General features: G+C 27.2%; 6 protein-coding genes across 6 annotated transcripts; 4 read left to right on the top strand and 2 right to left on the bottom strand. All coding sequences in view use genetic code 12, as the record gives it.

Annotated features, from left to right (window-relative positions):
* Positions 1 to 1781: 1781 nt before the first annotated feature.
* On the top strand, positions 1782 to 3233 carry ADE13 (adenylosuccinase; the record flags this gene model as incomplete). Its single annotated transcript, XM_051762429.1, has 1 exon — positions 1782 to 3233. The coding sequence occupies one exon, from the start codon at positions 1782 to 1784 to the stop codon at positions 3231 to 3233; it is 1452 nt and encodes a 483-aa protein (XP_051620511.1).
* Positions 3234 to 3600: 367 nt separating this feature from the next.
* SIS1 (type II HSP40 co-chaperone) lies at positions 3601 to 4671 on the top strand (the record flags this gene model as incomplete). The annotated part of the gene is made up of 1 exon (XM_051762428.1): positions 3601 to 4671. The coding sequence occupies one exon, from the start codon at positions 3601 to 3603 to the stop codon at positions 4669 to 4671; it is 1071 nt and encodes a 356-aa protein (XP_051620510.1).
* A 292-nt stretch (positions 4672 to 4963) lies between these two features.
* On the top strand, positions 4964 to 5971 carry KGF54_001997 (TOR complex subunit; the record flags this gene model as incomplete). Its single annotated transcript, XM_051762427.1, has 1 exon — positions 4964 to 5971. One exon carries the CDS (start codon positions 4964 to 4966, stop codon positions 5969 to 5971), a length of 1008 nt encoding a protein of 335 aa, XP_051620509.1.
* A 9-nt stretch (positions 5972 to 5980) lies between these two features.
* KGF54_001996 (uncharacterized protein) lies at positions 5981 to 7912 on the bottom strand (the record flags this gene model as incomplete). Its single annotated transcript, XM_051762426.1, has 1 exon — positions 5981 to 7912. One exon carries the CDS (start codon positions 7910 to 7912, stop codon positions 5981 to 5983), a length of 1932 nt encoding a protein of 643 aa, XP_051620508.1.
* Positions 7913 to 8216: 304 nt separating this feature from the next.
* RFX1 (Rfx1p) lies at positions 8217 to 10961 on the bottom strand (the record flags this gene model as incomplete). Its single annotated transcript, XM_051762425.1, has 1 exon — positions 8217 to 10961. One exon carries the CDS (start codon positions 10959 to 10961, stop codon positions 8217 to 8219), a length of 2745 nt encoding a protein of 914 aa, XP_051620507.1.
* A 2890-nt stretch (positions 10962 to 13851) lies between these two features.
* On the top strand, positions 13852 to 14691 carry RPL7 (Rpl7p; the record flags this gene model as incomplete). Its single annotated transcript, XM_051762424.1, has 1 exon — positions 13852 to 14691. One exon carries the CDS (start codon positions 13852 to 13854, stop codon positions 14689 to 14691), a length of 840 nt encoding a protein of 279 aa, XP_051620506.1.
* Between the last annotated feature and the right edge of the window lie 3321 nt (positions 14692 to 18012).

Raw genomic sequence — 18012 nt, 5'->3', positions numbered from 1 at the left:
ATTGACATGATCTGTCACAATGAAAATAGAAACAGCAAAATAATAATGGAATTTAAGACGTTTTCTGTAAAGCTTGGTATTCTTTTTTGACATATAAGACTAAGGTTGGACCTTATTCTTCTTTTTTAATGTATATTTTTAATTTGTATTTCGTATTGGTTTATAGAATTGTAGTCTGAACCCTTTTTAGATTGTTAGCTTTGTTTACTTTCTTAGTTTGAAGTAGATTTTTGTCAATAATGTCATTTTCAGTCTCATAGAATCTTGTTTAAGTCGCAATGACATTTAGAATTTTGAAAGATAGACCTGTTAATTTAAAGTTTCTTGAAAGTAAATGGTAGAGAACAGAAAAATTTGATTCAGAAGCTTTCTCAAAGCTCAACACCTCAAATGCATTCGACAGTACTTAGAGAGTATTGTTCTTACGATCTATAACTTGTATAATTGTATTTTAATACATATAGCACTTGTAAAAGCTTATTTTCATCAATTCCCACAAAATCTAACTCTAAAAAATCTAGCCCTTCAGGTCTAAGAAAAAGAAGAATTTTTTTTATGCATATTTGTCCAGATTTGGTGCAATTTCTATATCTACCTGTCCTAGCATAACAAATTAATATGTATAAAAGACAAAAAAATAAAACAAGACCAATTTAATTTTACAGTTCACTTTTTTAATTACACCTTTTCTAAAACAACAACAATCATTTTGGTATAAAGTAAATCAACTACATGGCTACTTTGCAGCTATTGTTGTACGTATTTATATCTAGATAGTAAGTAATATGATTGTGGTATTAAAACGTTCAAGTATTATATATTGACCAAAAAACAGAGCTTCTTGTCAGCCTTGTTGGGCCCTTGGTTTGTCAATTAGTCTATTAAAATCCAGAACGTTTCACTATCCTGGATCAAGGCTATTTGGTGATATATCAATTTTTATATATTAAAGATTGACTTTGAATGGTTAATTAGTTTTTCTTTTGATACATTGTTCCAAAGATGAATTATATAATTCATGATATAATTGAAAAAAATTAATATGGTTTATACATTGTCAACTCATAAAAGCTGCTAAATCAGAGGTCGAAAAGTATGTGGGAAAATCTTTTTATGTTCACGATAACAAATCAAGCATTGTTTAATTTTTTCAAATCAATTTTAATAAATGTAACTTTGTATGATGTATTGTTTAGAAAGCAGAATCAATGTTTGTAAAATTTTCAGCTCTTGCTTTTCCTCTATTTATTCAGCTACAGCATTTTATACTCGATAGTTCTTACACAAGTGAAGTAAAATATTGTTAAATCATTTAGAGTAAGTAACGGAAACAAAGATAAGAGTTAGTCTGAAGAGAACAATCATAGTTTATCAAATCACAATCTGCATCTTCGATGGACAATACTCTGGCTAGCCTATTATTGGATGAGTCAGTTCTGAGATTATATGCTTCCTTTTGGACGGGAAGCTCTACAGATGTATTCTTCTTTTTACGTCATATTTAAGACTTTCCAAACATAAAAAATGACAAGAAACATATTTTATATTTTTTTTCGGAGTCAAAACTTTAAATTAACAAATAAATTTACGGGGAATTTTTCTACACCTGTTGCATGTCTTAATTAAAAATTTAAGAGAAGACCAAATATTGAAAAATTAAATATCTTTAAACCTTCAATCTACAAATTCAATACCAGTAGAACAATCAATTCACTTAGTCAATTGAATCAACTAGTTTACTTTAAACCAACAATAGCAACTGAAATAATTCCTCTTTCAATATGGTTTCAGAATACGATAAATACTCAACTCCATTATCTTCAAGATATGCATCTGAAGAAATGTCAGCAGTTTTTTCATTAAGAAATAGATTTTCAACATGGAGAAAATTATGGTTGAATTTAGCAAAAGCTGAGAAATTAGTTGGATTAGATATGATCACTCAAGAAGCTATAGATGAAATGTCTCAACATTTAGAAATAACCGATAAAGAAATTCAAGATGCAGCTATAGAAGAAAGTAAAGTACGTCATGATGTTATGGCTCATGTTCATACATTTGGAGAAACATGTCCTTCAGCTGCTGGTATTATTCATTTAGGTGCAACTTCATGTTTTGTTACTGATAATGCTGATTTAATCTTTTTAAGAGATGCTTATGATATTTTAATACCAAAATTAGTTAATGTAATTGATAGATTAAGTCAATTTGCATTGGAATATAAAGATTTACCAGTTTTAGGGTGGACTCATTTTCAACCCGCTCAATTAACAACTGTTGGTAAGAGAGCTACTTTGTGGTTACAAGAATTGTTATGGGATTTAAGAAATATGGTAAGAGCAAGAAATGATATTGGTTTAAGAGGTGTTAAGGGAACTACTGGTACTCAAGCATCATTTTTGTCCTTGTTCCATGGTGATCATGATAAAGTGGAGGAGTTAGATCAAAAAGTTGTTGAATTAATGGGATTTGAACATGTTTATCCAGTTACTGGTCAAACTTATTCAAGAAAAATTGATATCGACGTTTTAGCTCCATTGGCATCATTTGGAGCAACTGCACATAAATTTGCTACTGATATTAGATTATTAGCAAACTTAAAGGAAGTTGAAGAACCTTTTGAAAAATCTCAAATTGGTTCAAGTGCAATGGCTTACAAAAGAAATCCAATGAGATGTGAAAGAGTTTGTTCATTGGCAAGACATTTAGGTGGGTTATATTCTGATTCTATACAAACTGCTAGTGTTCAATGGTTTGAAAGAACTTTAGATGATTCAGCTATAAGAAGAATTAATTTACCATCAGCTTTTTTAACTGTTGATATTTTATTATCTACCATGCTTAATATCACTTCTGGTTTAGTTGTTTATCCAAAAGTTATTGAGAGAAGAATCAATTCAGAATTACCATTTATGGCTACTGAAAATATTATTATGGCAATGGTTGAAAAAGGTGGATCAAGACAAGAATGTCATGAAGAAATTAGAGTTTTATCACATCAAGCTTCAGCTGTTGTAAAACAAGAAGGTGGTGATAATGATTTAATTGAAAGAGTTAGAAACACAGAATATTTCAAACCAATTTGGAATGATTTGGATTCCTTGTTGGATCCAAAAACTTTTGTTGGTAGGGCTCCAGAACAAACTGAAAAATTCGTTAAACAAGACGTTGCAAATGCTTTAAAACCTTTCGAAAAATATATCACAAAGGAAAATGTAGCATTAAAAGTATAGGACGTATGTAATATGTAATTTAATGATTGTATTTATAATTTAATGAATTGGATATCTGTTTGGGTCAATTAGGATTCATACTTCCGTATTTATACGTAATGCTAAACTAGAAGATTCTAGAAATATTAGGTCGACCTTTCAGGTAGCGCATGCGAAAATGGAAATGTCAAAATGATAAAAAATGTTTGCTATAATTAAGTTGAAATACTGAAATAAAACTCCTCAGAATTAACAAGTTTCTTATCCTCCAAAGTTATCATAATTATCAATTGATTTATTGGAGAAGAACTCACATATATAGGGGACAAAAAAAAAGAAACAACGATAAAAAATTTCAACTCATCATAACACATAATTATATACCACAATGGTCAAAGACAAAAAACTTTATAATTTATTAGGAGTAGAACCAACTGCAAGTGAAGCAGAAATCAAAAAAGGTTATAGAAAACAAGCATTAAAATACCATCCAGATAAACCTACTGGTGATACAGAAAAATTCAAAGAAATTTCAGAAGCTTTTGATATTTTATCGAATGCTGACAAAAGAGAAGTATATGATCAATATGGTTTAGAAGCAGCAAGAGGTAATGCACCAGCAGCAGATCAAGGTAATCCATTTGGTGGAGCAGGTGGAGCAGGTGGTGGTTTCAGTGGATTCGGTGGAGCTCCAGGTGGAGGAGGTTTTAGATCATCAGGTGGTGGAGGTTTTTCAAATGCTGATGCATTCAATATATTTTCCCAAATGGGTGGATTTGGAATGGGTGATGATGGATTTACATTTAGTTCAAGTGGATTTGGAGGACAAGGTGGACAAGGTGGTTCACCATTTGGAAGTAGTGGAGGTTTCAGATCAGGTGGAGGAGGAGGAATGCCAGGAGGATTTGGACAAAGATCACAACCAAGACCAGATCCAGATACAGTATCAATGCCATTACCAGTATCATTAGAAGATTTATATAAAGGAGCCACCAAAAAGATGAAAATAACAAGAAAAGATCCAAATGGATCAAGAGAACAAAAAATATTAGAAATAAATATAAAACCAGGTTGGAAATCAGGTACAAAAATTAATTTTTCAAATGAAGGAGATTATCAACCAGAATGTGGAGCAAGACAAACTATACAGTTTGTAATAGAGGAAAAACCAAATCCAATTTTTAAAAGAGATGGTAATAATATTATATTGACAGTACATTTAACATTCAAAGAATCATTAACTGGGTTTGAAAAAGATGTAACAACTATAGATGGTAGAAGAATTCCTTTAAGTAGGTCAAATCCTGTACAACCAGGATTTACAACAACTTATCCTGGTTTAGGTATGCCAATTAGTAAGAGTCCAGGACAAAAAGGGGATTTAGAAATTGTATTCAAAGTCGATTATCCAACTTCTTTAACACCAGCGCAAAAAGAAGCAATCAATACCAATTTTTAAATAGAATAATATACGTATAATTGATTAAATTTATTTCTTACTTATTTGTAATATTAATGTGCCGCTCTCGCTTCCAAGATCAATCATTTAAAACCTACTGAACTCCCGGTAATATTTTGACAATTGATCCACTCATGGTAACAGATCAATTTTTATTATTGACTATCTCGAAAATTTTGAAAATTTAAAAGTGTACACAAAAATGAAATATTGAAAAATGAATCTTGACTCTTAAGAACAACTGTAAATAATTAACAACTAACAACGACAACAACAACTTACCTAGTACATAATGTCTGTTATACTAGCGTCTGCGGGTTACGATCACACCATAAGATTTTGGGATGCACTAACAGGTGTTTGTTCAAGAACAATTCAACATCCAGATTCACAAGTCAACAGATTAGAAATAACATCAGATAAAAGATACTTAGCAGCTGCTGGAAATTTATATGTAAAATTATATGATATACGACAGAATGGATCATCTGGTAATGGAGGTTCAAACAATGTCTCAAATGGTGGTACGACAAGTAATCAACAAGGTTCATCATCATCAAATAATTCAAATAACAGTAATAATAATCCAGTAATGACATTTGAAGGTCATACCACAAACGTTACATCATTAGCATTTCAAGCAGATAATAAATGGATGGTTACATCAAGTGAAGATGGAACAGTTAAAGTATGGGATGTACGGTCTCCTTCAGTACAAAGAAATTATAAACATAATTGTCCAGTAAATGAAGTAGTTATACATCCAAATCAAGGTGAATTAATAAGTTGTGATCAAGATGGAAATATTCGAGTCTGGGATTTGGGAGAAAATCAATGTACTCACCATTTAATACCTGAAGACGATGTACCTATTAATTCATTAAGTGTTGCAAGTGATGGATCAATGTTAGTTGCTGGAAATAATAAAGGTAATTGTTATGTTTGGAAAATGCAAAATCAAAAAGATTTAACTTCTTTAACACCAGTTACTAAATTTAGATCACATTCAAAATATATAACAAGAGTTTTGTTAAGTACAGATATGAAACATTTAGCAACTTGTTCAGCAGATCATACTGCTAGAATATGGTCAACAGAACAAAATTTCGCTCTAGAAACTACATTACAAGGACATCAAAGATGGGTATGGGATTGTGCATTTAGTGCAGATAGTGCATATTTAGTGACTGCTTGTTCTGATCATTATGTTCGATTATGGGATTTATCAAATAGTGAAACTGTAAGACAATATAATGGACATCATAAAGGTGCTGTTTGTGTTGCTTTAAATGATGTTTAAACACCCAACTCAAAGATGATCATCTGAATCAAATGTATGAAACAAAGTAACTTGTTCTTGTTTAGCATTGAATATTAAAAATCTTGTTTTTGTTATAAAAATATTTGCATTTGCGTAAATGAACAATTGTTCTAAACAAGAATGAACTGATTTTGTTGATTTAATAGGTTGATAAATTTCACATAATTTTTTAATTTTTTCTTCAATTTCAATAATTTTAAATTTACTTTTAACATGTTTTAAAAAGAAAAATTGACATCTTGCTAATAATTCCATTGATTCTTTAAAAGTTCCAAAATATGTGTTTATTTTTTCATCATATAATTTTTGCATTAACTTTTCGATATTTTCAGAAATTTCCAAGTATAAACATTCATTAAAAAACAATTGATTTGATATGTCAGATGGTAATTTTATAGCAAACAAAACCCTAGAATAATATTTCAAGTATTCCATACCTGATTCAAAATTATTAAATTCACAACATTCTTTACTTATTTTTTCAACAATTAAATTGAATGGGAATGTATATAATGCAAATACTTTACCAGTCATAACTTCATCAATTAATGATTTAACAAATGGAATTCTTTCAGGTGGGATTATAAATTTATCCTTTGATTCAAACAATTGTTTAATTAAATATGTTACAGAATTATTTTCAATCATTGTTGTAAATTCCTTTTGTAACATTGTAAAATAACCATCATCATTAAAATTATAATTCAGTTTTGAATTCCTTAACATTAAAGCCATAAAAAAATTACGAATTAATATTTGTCTTGTATATATCTCGGTATCAAAAGGATGGAAACATTTTGAACATGAAGTTTCCTTGAGGATTGCACTACTAGTTGTTAAAACTGATGTTAAACTTGATGATTTTATTGGTTTGAAACATTCATTACATTGCATTGTGAAAAAAATATCATTTTTTGATTTACATAATTTACAACCACATTTGAAATAATAATTTAAATTAAGTTGATAATTTCGAATTTCTTGAGGAATACCATTAATTGGAATATAGTTGATACATAATTCATCACCGGTTTTCAATGGGAGTGTGTTTATTATTTGAAATTTTTTTGGCTGATATTCAATTTGTAAAACATTAGGTAAACAACTATGATTAATAATAGCAAATTTTGGATCTAAATTTAAACCAATTTCTTCAAATTTGTAATTCTTCAAAGTTGAATAATTAATTAAAACAAGATTAATTAAATTTTCCAAGAATTTCCAATTATTTTTACAACATTTTATCTGCATCTTCTTGTAAAATTCAGAAGCTAATGAATAATTTTTGAAAAAAATCTGAAAAACTTCAATCATATATAATTTTAAATTATCTCTTAACCATTGTTTTTCAAAATTTAATCGAATTTGATTTTGATGAGTACATAAATTATTAATCTTACTTGCAAATTCACTATCTTCTAAATAATTAAAAAATACTAAAAATATTAAATTCAAATATTTTTGTTCCAAATCATTAATTTTTAATAAACTAAAATAATTTTTAAAAATTTCAAAATATTTAGAAACGTAAAATAAAAGATTCCCTTTATATTCATTTTCAAATAAACAAGATTGTGTACCAATTTCCATTAAATTTGTACCAATATTTAATTCATTACCGAGATTAGAATTGATTTTAATACCTCTATTCCCAGGTGATTTATTTTTACCATAAACTTTAATTAAATCAGTTGATATAGTATCATAAAATTCTCTTTTTGAATTTTCATCTTCTGGAAATACATAAATATCTTGAATTAATTTAATAGATAATCTAAATTTCCAATAATCTTTTGTTTGTTGTGGTGGGGTTGTTAATGTTGTATTAGTATCATCTTTTGAATTTGGTTTGGGAGTTATTGTTGTTTCTAATAATTGATCTGTTAAGTTAAATGTATCAAATTTTGATAGGTCTGACATTTTGTAAAAAGTTTTGCAACCAATTTTATTAGTTTTGGTTGTAAAAAAAAAAAAAGTTTGCAGTTGGCAAAGAATTGAGAACAATTGAACGGAAAAATAATGTTGATATATACCATCAAATTTAGTTATGCATCTATTACTTCAAGTGGTGTCTTATCTTGTAAGATCTATCAATCTTGAATGCAAATTCTTGGGTATGCTGTACCTAAACAAGATTCCAATTTTGTGATCGAATTAATTTTTAAAATTTCGTACATTTGAAAAAAATTATAATTTAAATCTAATAATGTAAAATGCTATATAATTATCCTAATAAATTACTAACAGTAGGATCAAAGTTTAAAGCATCAGTCAATTGCTTAGTTTGTTGAGATGTCGCATCCAGTTGATCATGTTGAGACTGTGGTAATTTTTCAAATTCAAATGAAGTTTCCAACAAGTCAATTGCACCAAAAGAATTATCACCTTGGTCGGTGGTGCTTGTGAACTCTTGTTGTTGTTGTTGTTGTTGTTGTTGTTGTTGTTGAGGGATTGTTCCACCACCACCTAAAGATTCTGATTGTAGTTTTAAATCATCTTGGAAAAACCCACCTAATTCCATTATCCAAGCTAAATATTCATCTATCCAACATCTAACTATCCACCAAGCACCAAAACCTTCTCCACTAACTAATGAAATTTCTCTCAAACAAGTAGTTAAAAAATTTGAAGTTAATAATAAGAACAATCTTGAATTTATATTTGAAAATTTTGATGGTAAATTATTTAAAAAATCTGCAAAAAATTGAATTAAAATTTGTGAATTATTAATTGACATTGATTTTGTTAGGATTTCAAATATTTCATTATTCATTATATAATTTAAAGTACTTATATTTGTTTCATTACATGGAATTTCTCTTGATATTATTTCAGTAAGGTCTAATTTCATCCAATCATTTAACATTGATTGTTTTTCATTTGTATCTACCAATATTTTGGAAGCAGTTATTCCAGTTTCTATAATTTTAATTAATCTATTTAATAAATTAATAAAATGTTTACCCATTTTTAATTTCATTATTATAAAATTTTTGGAATTTTTAGGATTAATTATAGTGTTGGATAATGTTTTTAAATAATTTAATGAAATTATTTTCAATTGGTTGATATTTTCCTGTGGTATCATTATTTGTAAACTTAATTTACTTAACATTCTAATCATTTTTTTATACATTATTAAATCACATGCTTGAATCCATTCTAATAATGAATCACTTGTATATAATTTATAAACTGGTATAGTCAATATGGTATTAAATTGATTGAAACTTGAAAACAATTTCTTTAATTGCATAAATCTTAAGGATTCAAATATTGAATTCACATGAACTTTATATAATGAATATAATGTATCTGCAATATCACGATCTGATTGTTTTGGTAAGTATGGATATATAGATGGTAATTCAATGGGAACATAAGGATTTGAATCAGGTGCCACCAATTCATTATTTAATGATTTAAATAAATCTGGTATATATTTCATATGAGAAACCAGTGGTAACTGATCAGCTAAATTAAAAGATGAAGTTGATGATGAACATGTTATTGAAGGTGAATTAATTGGAGTAAATGAAGGAGTATTTATTTGTGATAGTGATCTCGGAGAATCATCATAACTTATTGATGAATTTGCTGATGATATGGGAGAATCAACAGAACCCATAAACCCACTCATTAACTGTGGTTGTTGTAATAACAGTGGTTGATTTTGTTGTTGTTGCTGTTGTTGTTGTAGTTGCAGTTGCATATTTTGATCTCCTTTCAATTTAACTCCACAATAATGATATTTCAGTTGACCTCTCATTCCTAATCTTCTTGTTGTTATATTGGGGTATAATATTTTAACTAATTTACCAAAACTTGCAGGTGATAAAGGTGATAAACTATTATCAGCACATATTTGTACATATCTTGCATAAATTCTATTACGTGGAATAACAGCAGTTGGAGAAATTTCACAAGAATTTAAAAGCCAAACCATTCCAAAAATCAGTCTTTGAGTTTCTCTATTACTTTCTATATTTTCTTGTGAAGTTGTAGCAGGTATTGGATTTGATGATGAAGAACTTGCAATTGTTAATTGAGGATTTTCTTGATTCTCGAGTTGTTTAATCTTATAAGCTAATTCTGATAATGGTATATTTAATTTTGATTTTGCCAATTGTTTTAATTCATTTTCTGGTGGAATTGATGTTGATGATATTGAATTTGAACTTCTTGATCTTTTACTTCTTGTTCGTTTTGGTTTTTCTTCTTCTTGTGGTGGTGCTGGTGGTACTGATTCTTGAATCAGTTCTGACAATGGTTGTAAATAATTTTGTTGATTATAGGAGGGTTGATTTATAGGTAATGCGGTGGTTGGTTGTTGATATTGAGGTTGATAATTCTGTTGTGGTGGTGGTTGTTGTTGTTGTTGTTGTTGCGGATAATCATAATTATAATTTTGTTGTTGCATAACCGATAAATCTGCTTGATTTTGATTTTGTTGTTGTTGCATTTGTTTATTATAAAAAGGTATATTTGCTTGTTGATTTGTTAATGTATTATAATTTCTATTATTAGTTTGTGACCTTTGTGGTTGTATATTCAACCCATCTTGTTTTATAGAATAAGGTTGTTGTACGACGGTGTTCTGTTGATATTGATTTGAATAAGTTTGATTTGTATTTGTGAATTGAACTCCTCCTTGATTTTGATTAAATTGTTTAATAGGTATTTGGTTTTGTTGTTGTTGATGTTGTTGATTTATATAATCAGTTTGAGGTATATACTGTTGATTTTGATTTTGATTTTGAAATTGATAATTAGGTTGTTGTTGTCCTTGTTGTAAAGATAAATTCTGATCCTGCATATTATATTCATTTATATTATGTTGTTGTCCCAGTATTGATTGTTGATTTTGATAATTTGATTGTTGTAAATCATTATGTTGTTGTTGTTGTTGCAATTGTTGATTATTTAGTGAATTAGTTACTTGATCTTGTTTATAATTATAAGAATTCATTAAATCATTAGTTATTTTGATAATATTTTTATCCCTTTTAAAATTGAATAAAAAAATGCAGATGCCAATGCTAAAAAAAATTTAAAATTTTGATAATGAAAAAAAAAACTATAAATATTATTATATAATAAGTAATTGATTTACAATAGTAGTATAATTGTATATAATTGAATTAAAGAATGAATGAAAAAATGCTATAAAATTGAGTTGTTAGAAAATTTTGGTTGAAATGTAATGAAAAAATTAAAATCAGATCAAATCAATAGTTATAACAGACTAATAAATTACATAATAATATTAATTAGCAGATTTACTAATTAATTAAAATAATAAATAAATTAAAGTATTATATGCAGGATTTTTGATTCAATCAAAATTTCAAGGTACCAAAATATTTTCATTATTTACAATAAAATATAGTAATATTTTAATATTTGTTCAATTAATTTTATTACATGTTTTTCACACTGGATGAGTACTTAATCTACAAATAAATTAATGAAATGATTTTAAATTCATCACTTTAAATTTGGTTTATCGAAAAGAAATTCAATTTAATTGTTTCAGGATGATCATCTCGTAATTATAATAATTTATTATTTTTCTCTTGTTATATTTAAGAGTTTACAAATATTAGCATGAAATTTTTTTTTTAGTGTTATCGTTGGATCAGCCAATTTTTTGGGATCTCACGAGTTCATTAGCCTCAGGATATGATATCTACGACATCTTAATCTTGTAATCAAGTAGTGAATTAATATTTTTGATCAATCAATATTGTCAAGGCGAAATAAGGTTTTAAACGGTAAATGAATATTTCTTAAATTTGATTAGACATAAATTTACTTTTTGACACATTTATCTCTTTATTATTATTATTGAACTGAGGAGAAGCAAATTTAAACTTTTTGACGAAGTTTATCTGTACAATTTATTATTTATCTAAAAATTCAACAGATTTCAAAAATGTGTAAAGAAAATTAATGTATCATTTGAATTCTCGTATATTTTATTTTTAATGATTCAATTTGGTCTCACTTTAGAATTTAAATGCATTATTATCTTGACCGTTTAAATTTAATATTCTGACTTAGTCTTAAGTTCATTTATTTTTTGATTAACTCACATGTAAAATAATGAATTTGCAAAAACTGCACATGAAGACGTAGTAAAGTCGTAACAAAATTGTAACAAAAAAAGTTGGGATCACAAGTCCAGATATTTCTTGATCATCAGTACCCCCCTTTCGTTTAACAAAACACTATTTACTTATGACGTACATTTATCAAGTAACTTTTAGGTTGTAAAGTACCGTATCAAATATGATACAATAGTTTACTTGATCTCAACCTTTTATAGTTGCTTTTTGCTGTCAGGACCAATTTTCATTACCATTCTTTTTTGTCATACAGTATATATCTTTTTGGAAAAAAGCTTGAATATTTTTTATTTCACCATAGGGCCATTCTATCCTCCAAACTAAAGACATTAAACAATTTTTCACTCAAACCGAGTGCTACAATAGGAGCTTGGTTCCTTAGATCATGAACACTACGAAGGTCTAGAATATTACGATAAAACTTCACTTTAAAAGTTCCCCTCTTTGACGTCATGTCTGTCAAGATATTTTCTTAAAGACTCACGGTTGAAGTTTCAAAGTGACGAATATATTTTAGAAAATTGATGGATTTGCTTGACTACCTGAGAAATGACAAGTTCATGGCACGCGGTTTATCACTTCAATTTTAGTAGAGTTAATGAAAGGCTGGCTCGGTCACTTGATGAACACCAGTCTACCCATTTTAGAGAATTTATTCATCTTTCAAGATTAATCTTATGTTTATTTTCGCTTCAATAGTCTCAAATTCGACAATATTCTTTATTATTCTTATTGTGATAAATATGTTTTACATTCATGTATGTTTTCTTAAATTTGCTTCATTTAATTAATGCATATCTTCAATAAATAAATCACCTTATCAAGCTATCATTTGTTAAGTATGTCAAGTTGATAAGGTCACATCGGTATTTCTACATTTTTAAATTACAAAATTAACAACATAAATCTAAAAGAAAAGTAATTTTGCAGATTTATGTTTATCATTTAACACAATTAACATTTAATTAAACAATCAAGAATTACCCTATTGAGAAACGTTTGTTTATCAATCTAAACAATCAAATGTCTGTAAATCTAGATCTATGCACTAGAAATCAAAGAATGTATTTGTTCAAGTACATGTTTATCTGTAAAACCAGTCTAATTTGAGACAAATCTAATCTGAATTCAGTTGTTCCTGACAAACCGAGTATCGAGAAACTGGACTTGGATCGTAATTATATTTTCAGGATCTGAATTACATCTCGATTATCGAGTCGTAAATTGTCAATTAGCGGATAAGGAATTAGATATGAGATGTGCATGTTATCAATTTAGTTTCTGAATCCGTCTGGGTTTACCCGTTCAAAACAAGATTTGTATCAAGGGGTAAGAAAAGTTTGAAAATTGAGGGTTCTGTTGAATTCCCACTTTTCTTTTTTTGAGAAGAACTTACTTCAGTTTTACTTAAATTATCACATTTTGGTCTTCAATTATCAGCTTTTTATTTTCTTGATGACATAATATCTCAAGTTAGATTTAGAGATAATCGTACTAGGCAATTATTTGACACGCGACTCGTGCGAGCCTTTCAATGAAAGTTTAGTCGAAGAAAACTGGAGTATCTTTTATTTTCGCTCTATCAAAAATTTTGGTTTTGTAACTCCAAAAAAAATTAGGAATTCTCATCTCAGTCAAATTTAAAAAAATATTTACAACCAACCCATCTATCAAATCAATAGTTTAAATCAACCGTTTCCAATAGACATACTCCAATAAATAAACGTCATAATGGCTATATTGAACTCAAATCCGGAGATTTTATTAAAAAAGCGTAAAAATGCTGATAGAAAAAGATTAGAAAAACAAGAAGAAATAGCCAACAAGATCAAAGTATCAAAACAACTTAAATTAAAACAAAAGCAAAAAAATTTTAAAAGAGCAGAAACTTTATTAAGCAATCAAAAATCAAATGAAATAGAAAAGAAAAGAATTAATAAAATAAATCAAAAATTGAAAAAGGAATCATTAAAAGATATACAAGATAATGATGATTATAAATTATTATTTATTATAAGAATTCCAAATCATACTAAAGGTTTAAAAATTCCAAAAAAGGCATATCAAATATTACAAGTTTTAAAATTAACTGAATCAAATACTGGTGTATTTATAAAAGCCAACAAGCAAACCATACAATTATTAGGATTAATTGCGCCATATATTATCATAGGTCAACCATCATTATCATCAATACGTAAATTATTTCAAAAAAGAGCAAGAATAACCACCACAGAAACATCAGACGAAGAACAATCAACTGAAGAACCAAAAGAAAAAATCATAAAATTAGATAATAATCAATTAGTGGAAGATAAATTTGAAAATTTAGGAATAATATGTATAGAAGATATAATTCATGAATTAACAAATTTAAGTGATAATTTTTTAACAATTACAAATTGGTTATTACCTTTTAAATTAAATCCTCCAATAAATGGTTGGGGTCCACAATCTAAATTAGCAAGAATTATATATGATAATGAAAATAAAGTTGAAATTTCTTTAGCTCAAGATTTCAAATTAAAAGAAGTTGATGATATTGATTCTGTTATTGATCAACAAAATTAAGAGAAACTTAGGAAATTAAATAGAAGGGAAATAAGACTGGATAGATGCGTATGAAATAAATGCATTTGATTTTAAGTAATGATTTAGATCAAGGAAAAGTTAGATATGGGAATATAGTTTTAAAGTCAATACTAGATACTCATAATAATAATAAATGTAAATTTATACTTTTATCTTTAAACTTATCATCACAGTTTTCCTCGTTTCACTTCTTACAGAGTCGTCGTGACTAGCACTCAGATCTTCAATTCTTTAGATAAATCATATTGGATTACTTGAATGATGTAACATGACATTACCAAACACTGTATAGCAGGCAAAAGGCTGATGTAATTTTGGACTTGTTTTAAAAACTTATTGTCTTATGAAGTCGTACATAAATTATAAAGCTGGGGCAGTTAAAGTTTTAATGAAGTAACTCTATTTGAAATAGTAGTTTATTAAATTTGCAAAAATAAGACAATAAGAATGATACTACTTTATTCACCCACAGATAAGCTCATGGTGTAATGAGAATAGACAATTATTTACATCATCATTTTATCTATTCTATTTTATTGTTAATTGATAACAAGATTATCGTTTTATGATTATCTTAGTATCTCCGAAAAATATTTTAGATCTTTATCTCCATTTTATATACAATTACGATATGAAATTTGAATCTAAAATTTATGCAAAACGTATATAAAATCTGGTGATATCATGAAAACCAAAATCTTGATGGAATTTTCAGTAAAAATAACTTTGAACTCGTCTAACCAAATCTCAAAGATGTATCATATAGTTCAAAAGGTGAAAACCTTATATCTTGATCTTCGTTAAAAAAAAATGACGGGTAATTTAGTCTGGTTATGATTATTAACACAGTCAAAAAATTAAAGTAACAATAGGATATTTAATTAGCCATAAGGGCTGAAGTCAATTTTTAACGAATGGAGAATAACGAAGTTAAAACTCCTAGACAAAAATCAAAAACTGCTAAAATTCAATAAGCCCTTAATCAAACTTAATTTTTTTAATTTTGAATAGAGGATAGACTGACGTCAATTTGATTTTAATTAAATTAATTAATAAATAGAACGCAAATGTTTTATTACTCAAATTTTTAAGAATCTACAAACAGCAGGTAAAGTGTTTCCGAATAAAACTGATTTTTAATATAAAATTAATTAAGATTAAACATGTGCTGACTCTCCTCATTACCAAAGTTTAGCCTCAAATTTATTTGAAATTATTATTGTTTTGTTCTAGCCACATTCCGAATTTTATCTTGTTATTCTACAAAATTAATAATTTTTTAGGGTGTAGCTGCCCGTTTTCAAATATTTCGAGGATACAGATCAGTTCAACTACTCGTTATTGACTTTTTAGACTTCAAATTTATATAAACGATTCTATAGCAACATTTAGCTCCAGCCAAGTAAAATCTAAAAATGAAAGTTAAATATTTAGATAAAAGTTAGTGTTTATAAATTGCAGAATTTCATTAAAACTTTTTAGCGCATTCAATCAAACGTATTAAATTGCAACTGAAAAAAACAATTAGAGACCAATAAATTTAAAAAAATTGCAAAAATAAAATTAAAATAAAAAATGTACGAGAAAATAAAAATTTGAGGAAAATTTAAATACATTACACAAACATAGGATATAAAATTACACAAATTATATTTTGTGTTTTGTAATACTTTTAGAGATAAAAAAAAATTATCACCAAATTCTGAAATTAGACAACCAAACGGTATTCCATTGCATCTACTAAATAATTTTTTGAACCAGTAATAGATGAAATTTTTTTTACAAAAAAACAGCAACTTTAGGAAAATAAAAACCTTTCACTTTGTTCTAAATTCTTGAATTTTCACAAGCAAGTCTATTTTTATTACTTAATCTGTCTTTATCATTGATTGCTTTTTTCCTTAATAAATCTATTTCATTTTTATTTTTAGTCTCACTTGGGCTAGTGAAAGTAAGATAATGTCTTAAACTTTGAAAATTAGTATATATATTTGATTAAATTCGAATTATCGAAATTTACACAAGATATTAAAAAGTTTCGAAAGTTTCGGAAATCTAAAGTTTAAAAAAACTCAAGATAAATTCAAATTAGGGGATTTTAACTTTTGATAAATTTATGACTAACAAATTAAAAAAGTTAAATTGAATACACAAAATAAACATGTCAAACATCTAAAAGTTTTGTGAGACAAAGATAGAAAGTTTAACTAATCTAACAGTAATTGCACAAAGGTGAGATTTAAAAAGTTGTCCCTATATTCACAAAAATCGGAAAATAGTTTAAAGATAAGAAAATCGTGATAATCCCATAACTTCCATAAATTTATACCTAAAAAGAAAACTTGCTTGTTCAGCCTTATCCAGCGTAGCTTTGTTGAATCATATGCTGAAAATGGAAATGGATATTACCAAAATCGGCACATATTTCTACTATAAACAAATTAGATCGTCATCTATTATTAGCCTATTTGAAAATGTTTAACCCTCGATTTAAATTCAAATCTCTTAAATGAAAATAAAGTGTTTCACATGGGCTGAAGAAAAATATACACTAAATACATTTTAGCTCAAATTGTTAACACTAAATTTAACAATTTTTAGTACTTGATAAAAACACTAGGGGTTTTAAAAAAGGTTCACCAAATGGATTAAATTCTTTTATTTTTGAAAATCAATTAAAATAAAACGTAGGGTGTTGATGTTTTAGATTAGGGGTGTCGTTTTATAATATTATAATATTTTATAATTTTGTAGATCACTTTTACTTCGATTTTACTTAATTTCTACTACACTTATGATAAAACGTTTTACTTATTAGTTTATGGATTCAATTTTATTTTGAAAATGATCTAGTATTTCAAATATAAGGATCAGTTAAGCTATCATTCAAACGTATTTTCAAGTCCCCACTGTTTTTGATTCAAATTTAAGACAATTTCGCCTTAAAATATAATTAGATTAGTTCAGCCTTGTATTTGATTTATATTGTTGATAACGAAAGCCCTTGTTTTAGCTCTTTCTATCTTGACTATATTCTTGTTTTAGATTTATTTTATTTCAGATTGATGTCATCAATTATTGTTTCTATCCTCAATAAGATATTTTAAACTTTTTTTTTAAAAGCATTTAAATTGATTTTAAAGTTATTCGCTTAAAATTGAACAAATTTCTATAACTCTAATTAACTTTTTTAGAATTCAACTTTAATTGTTCAAATTAGCAGCAAACTCAAACTCATTAAGTTGAGTCGATATTTCAAAATGGCAAAAATCAAATTGGAAGTTCTTAGATGTTCTATTA

This window comes from Candida jiufengensis (assembly GCF_024610255.1).
Source record: "Candida jiufengensis strain CBS 10846 chromosome Unknown scaffold4, whole genome shotgun sequence".
Lineage (NCBI taxonomy): Eukaryota > Fungi > Ascomycota > Pichiomycetes > Serinales > Debaryomycetaceae > Lodderomyces > Lodderomyces jiufengensis.
The sequence above is the reverse complement of the archived record's forward strand: the minus strand, read 5'-3'. Positions and strand labels throughout refer to the sequence as shown.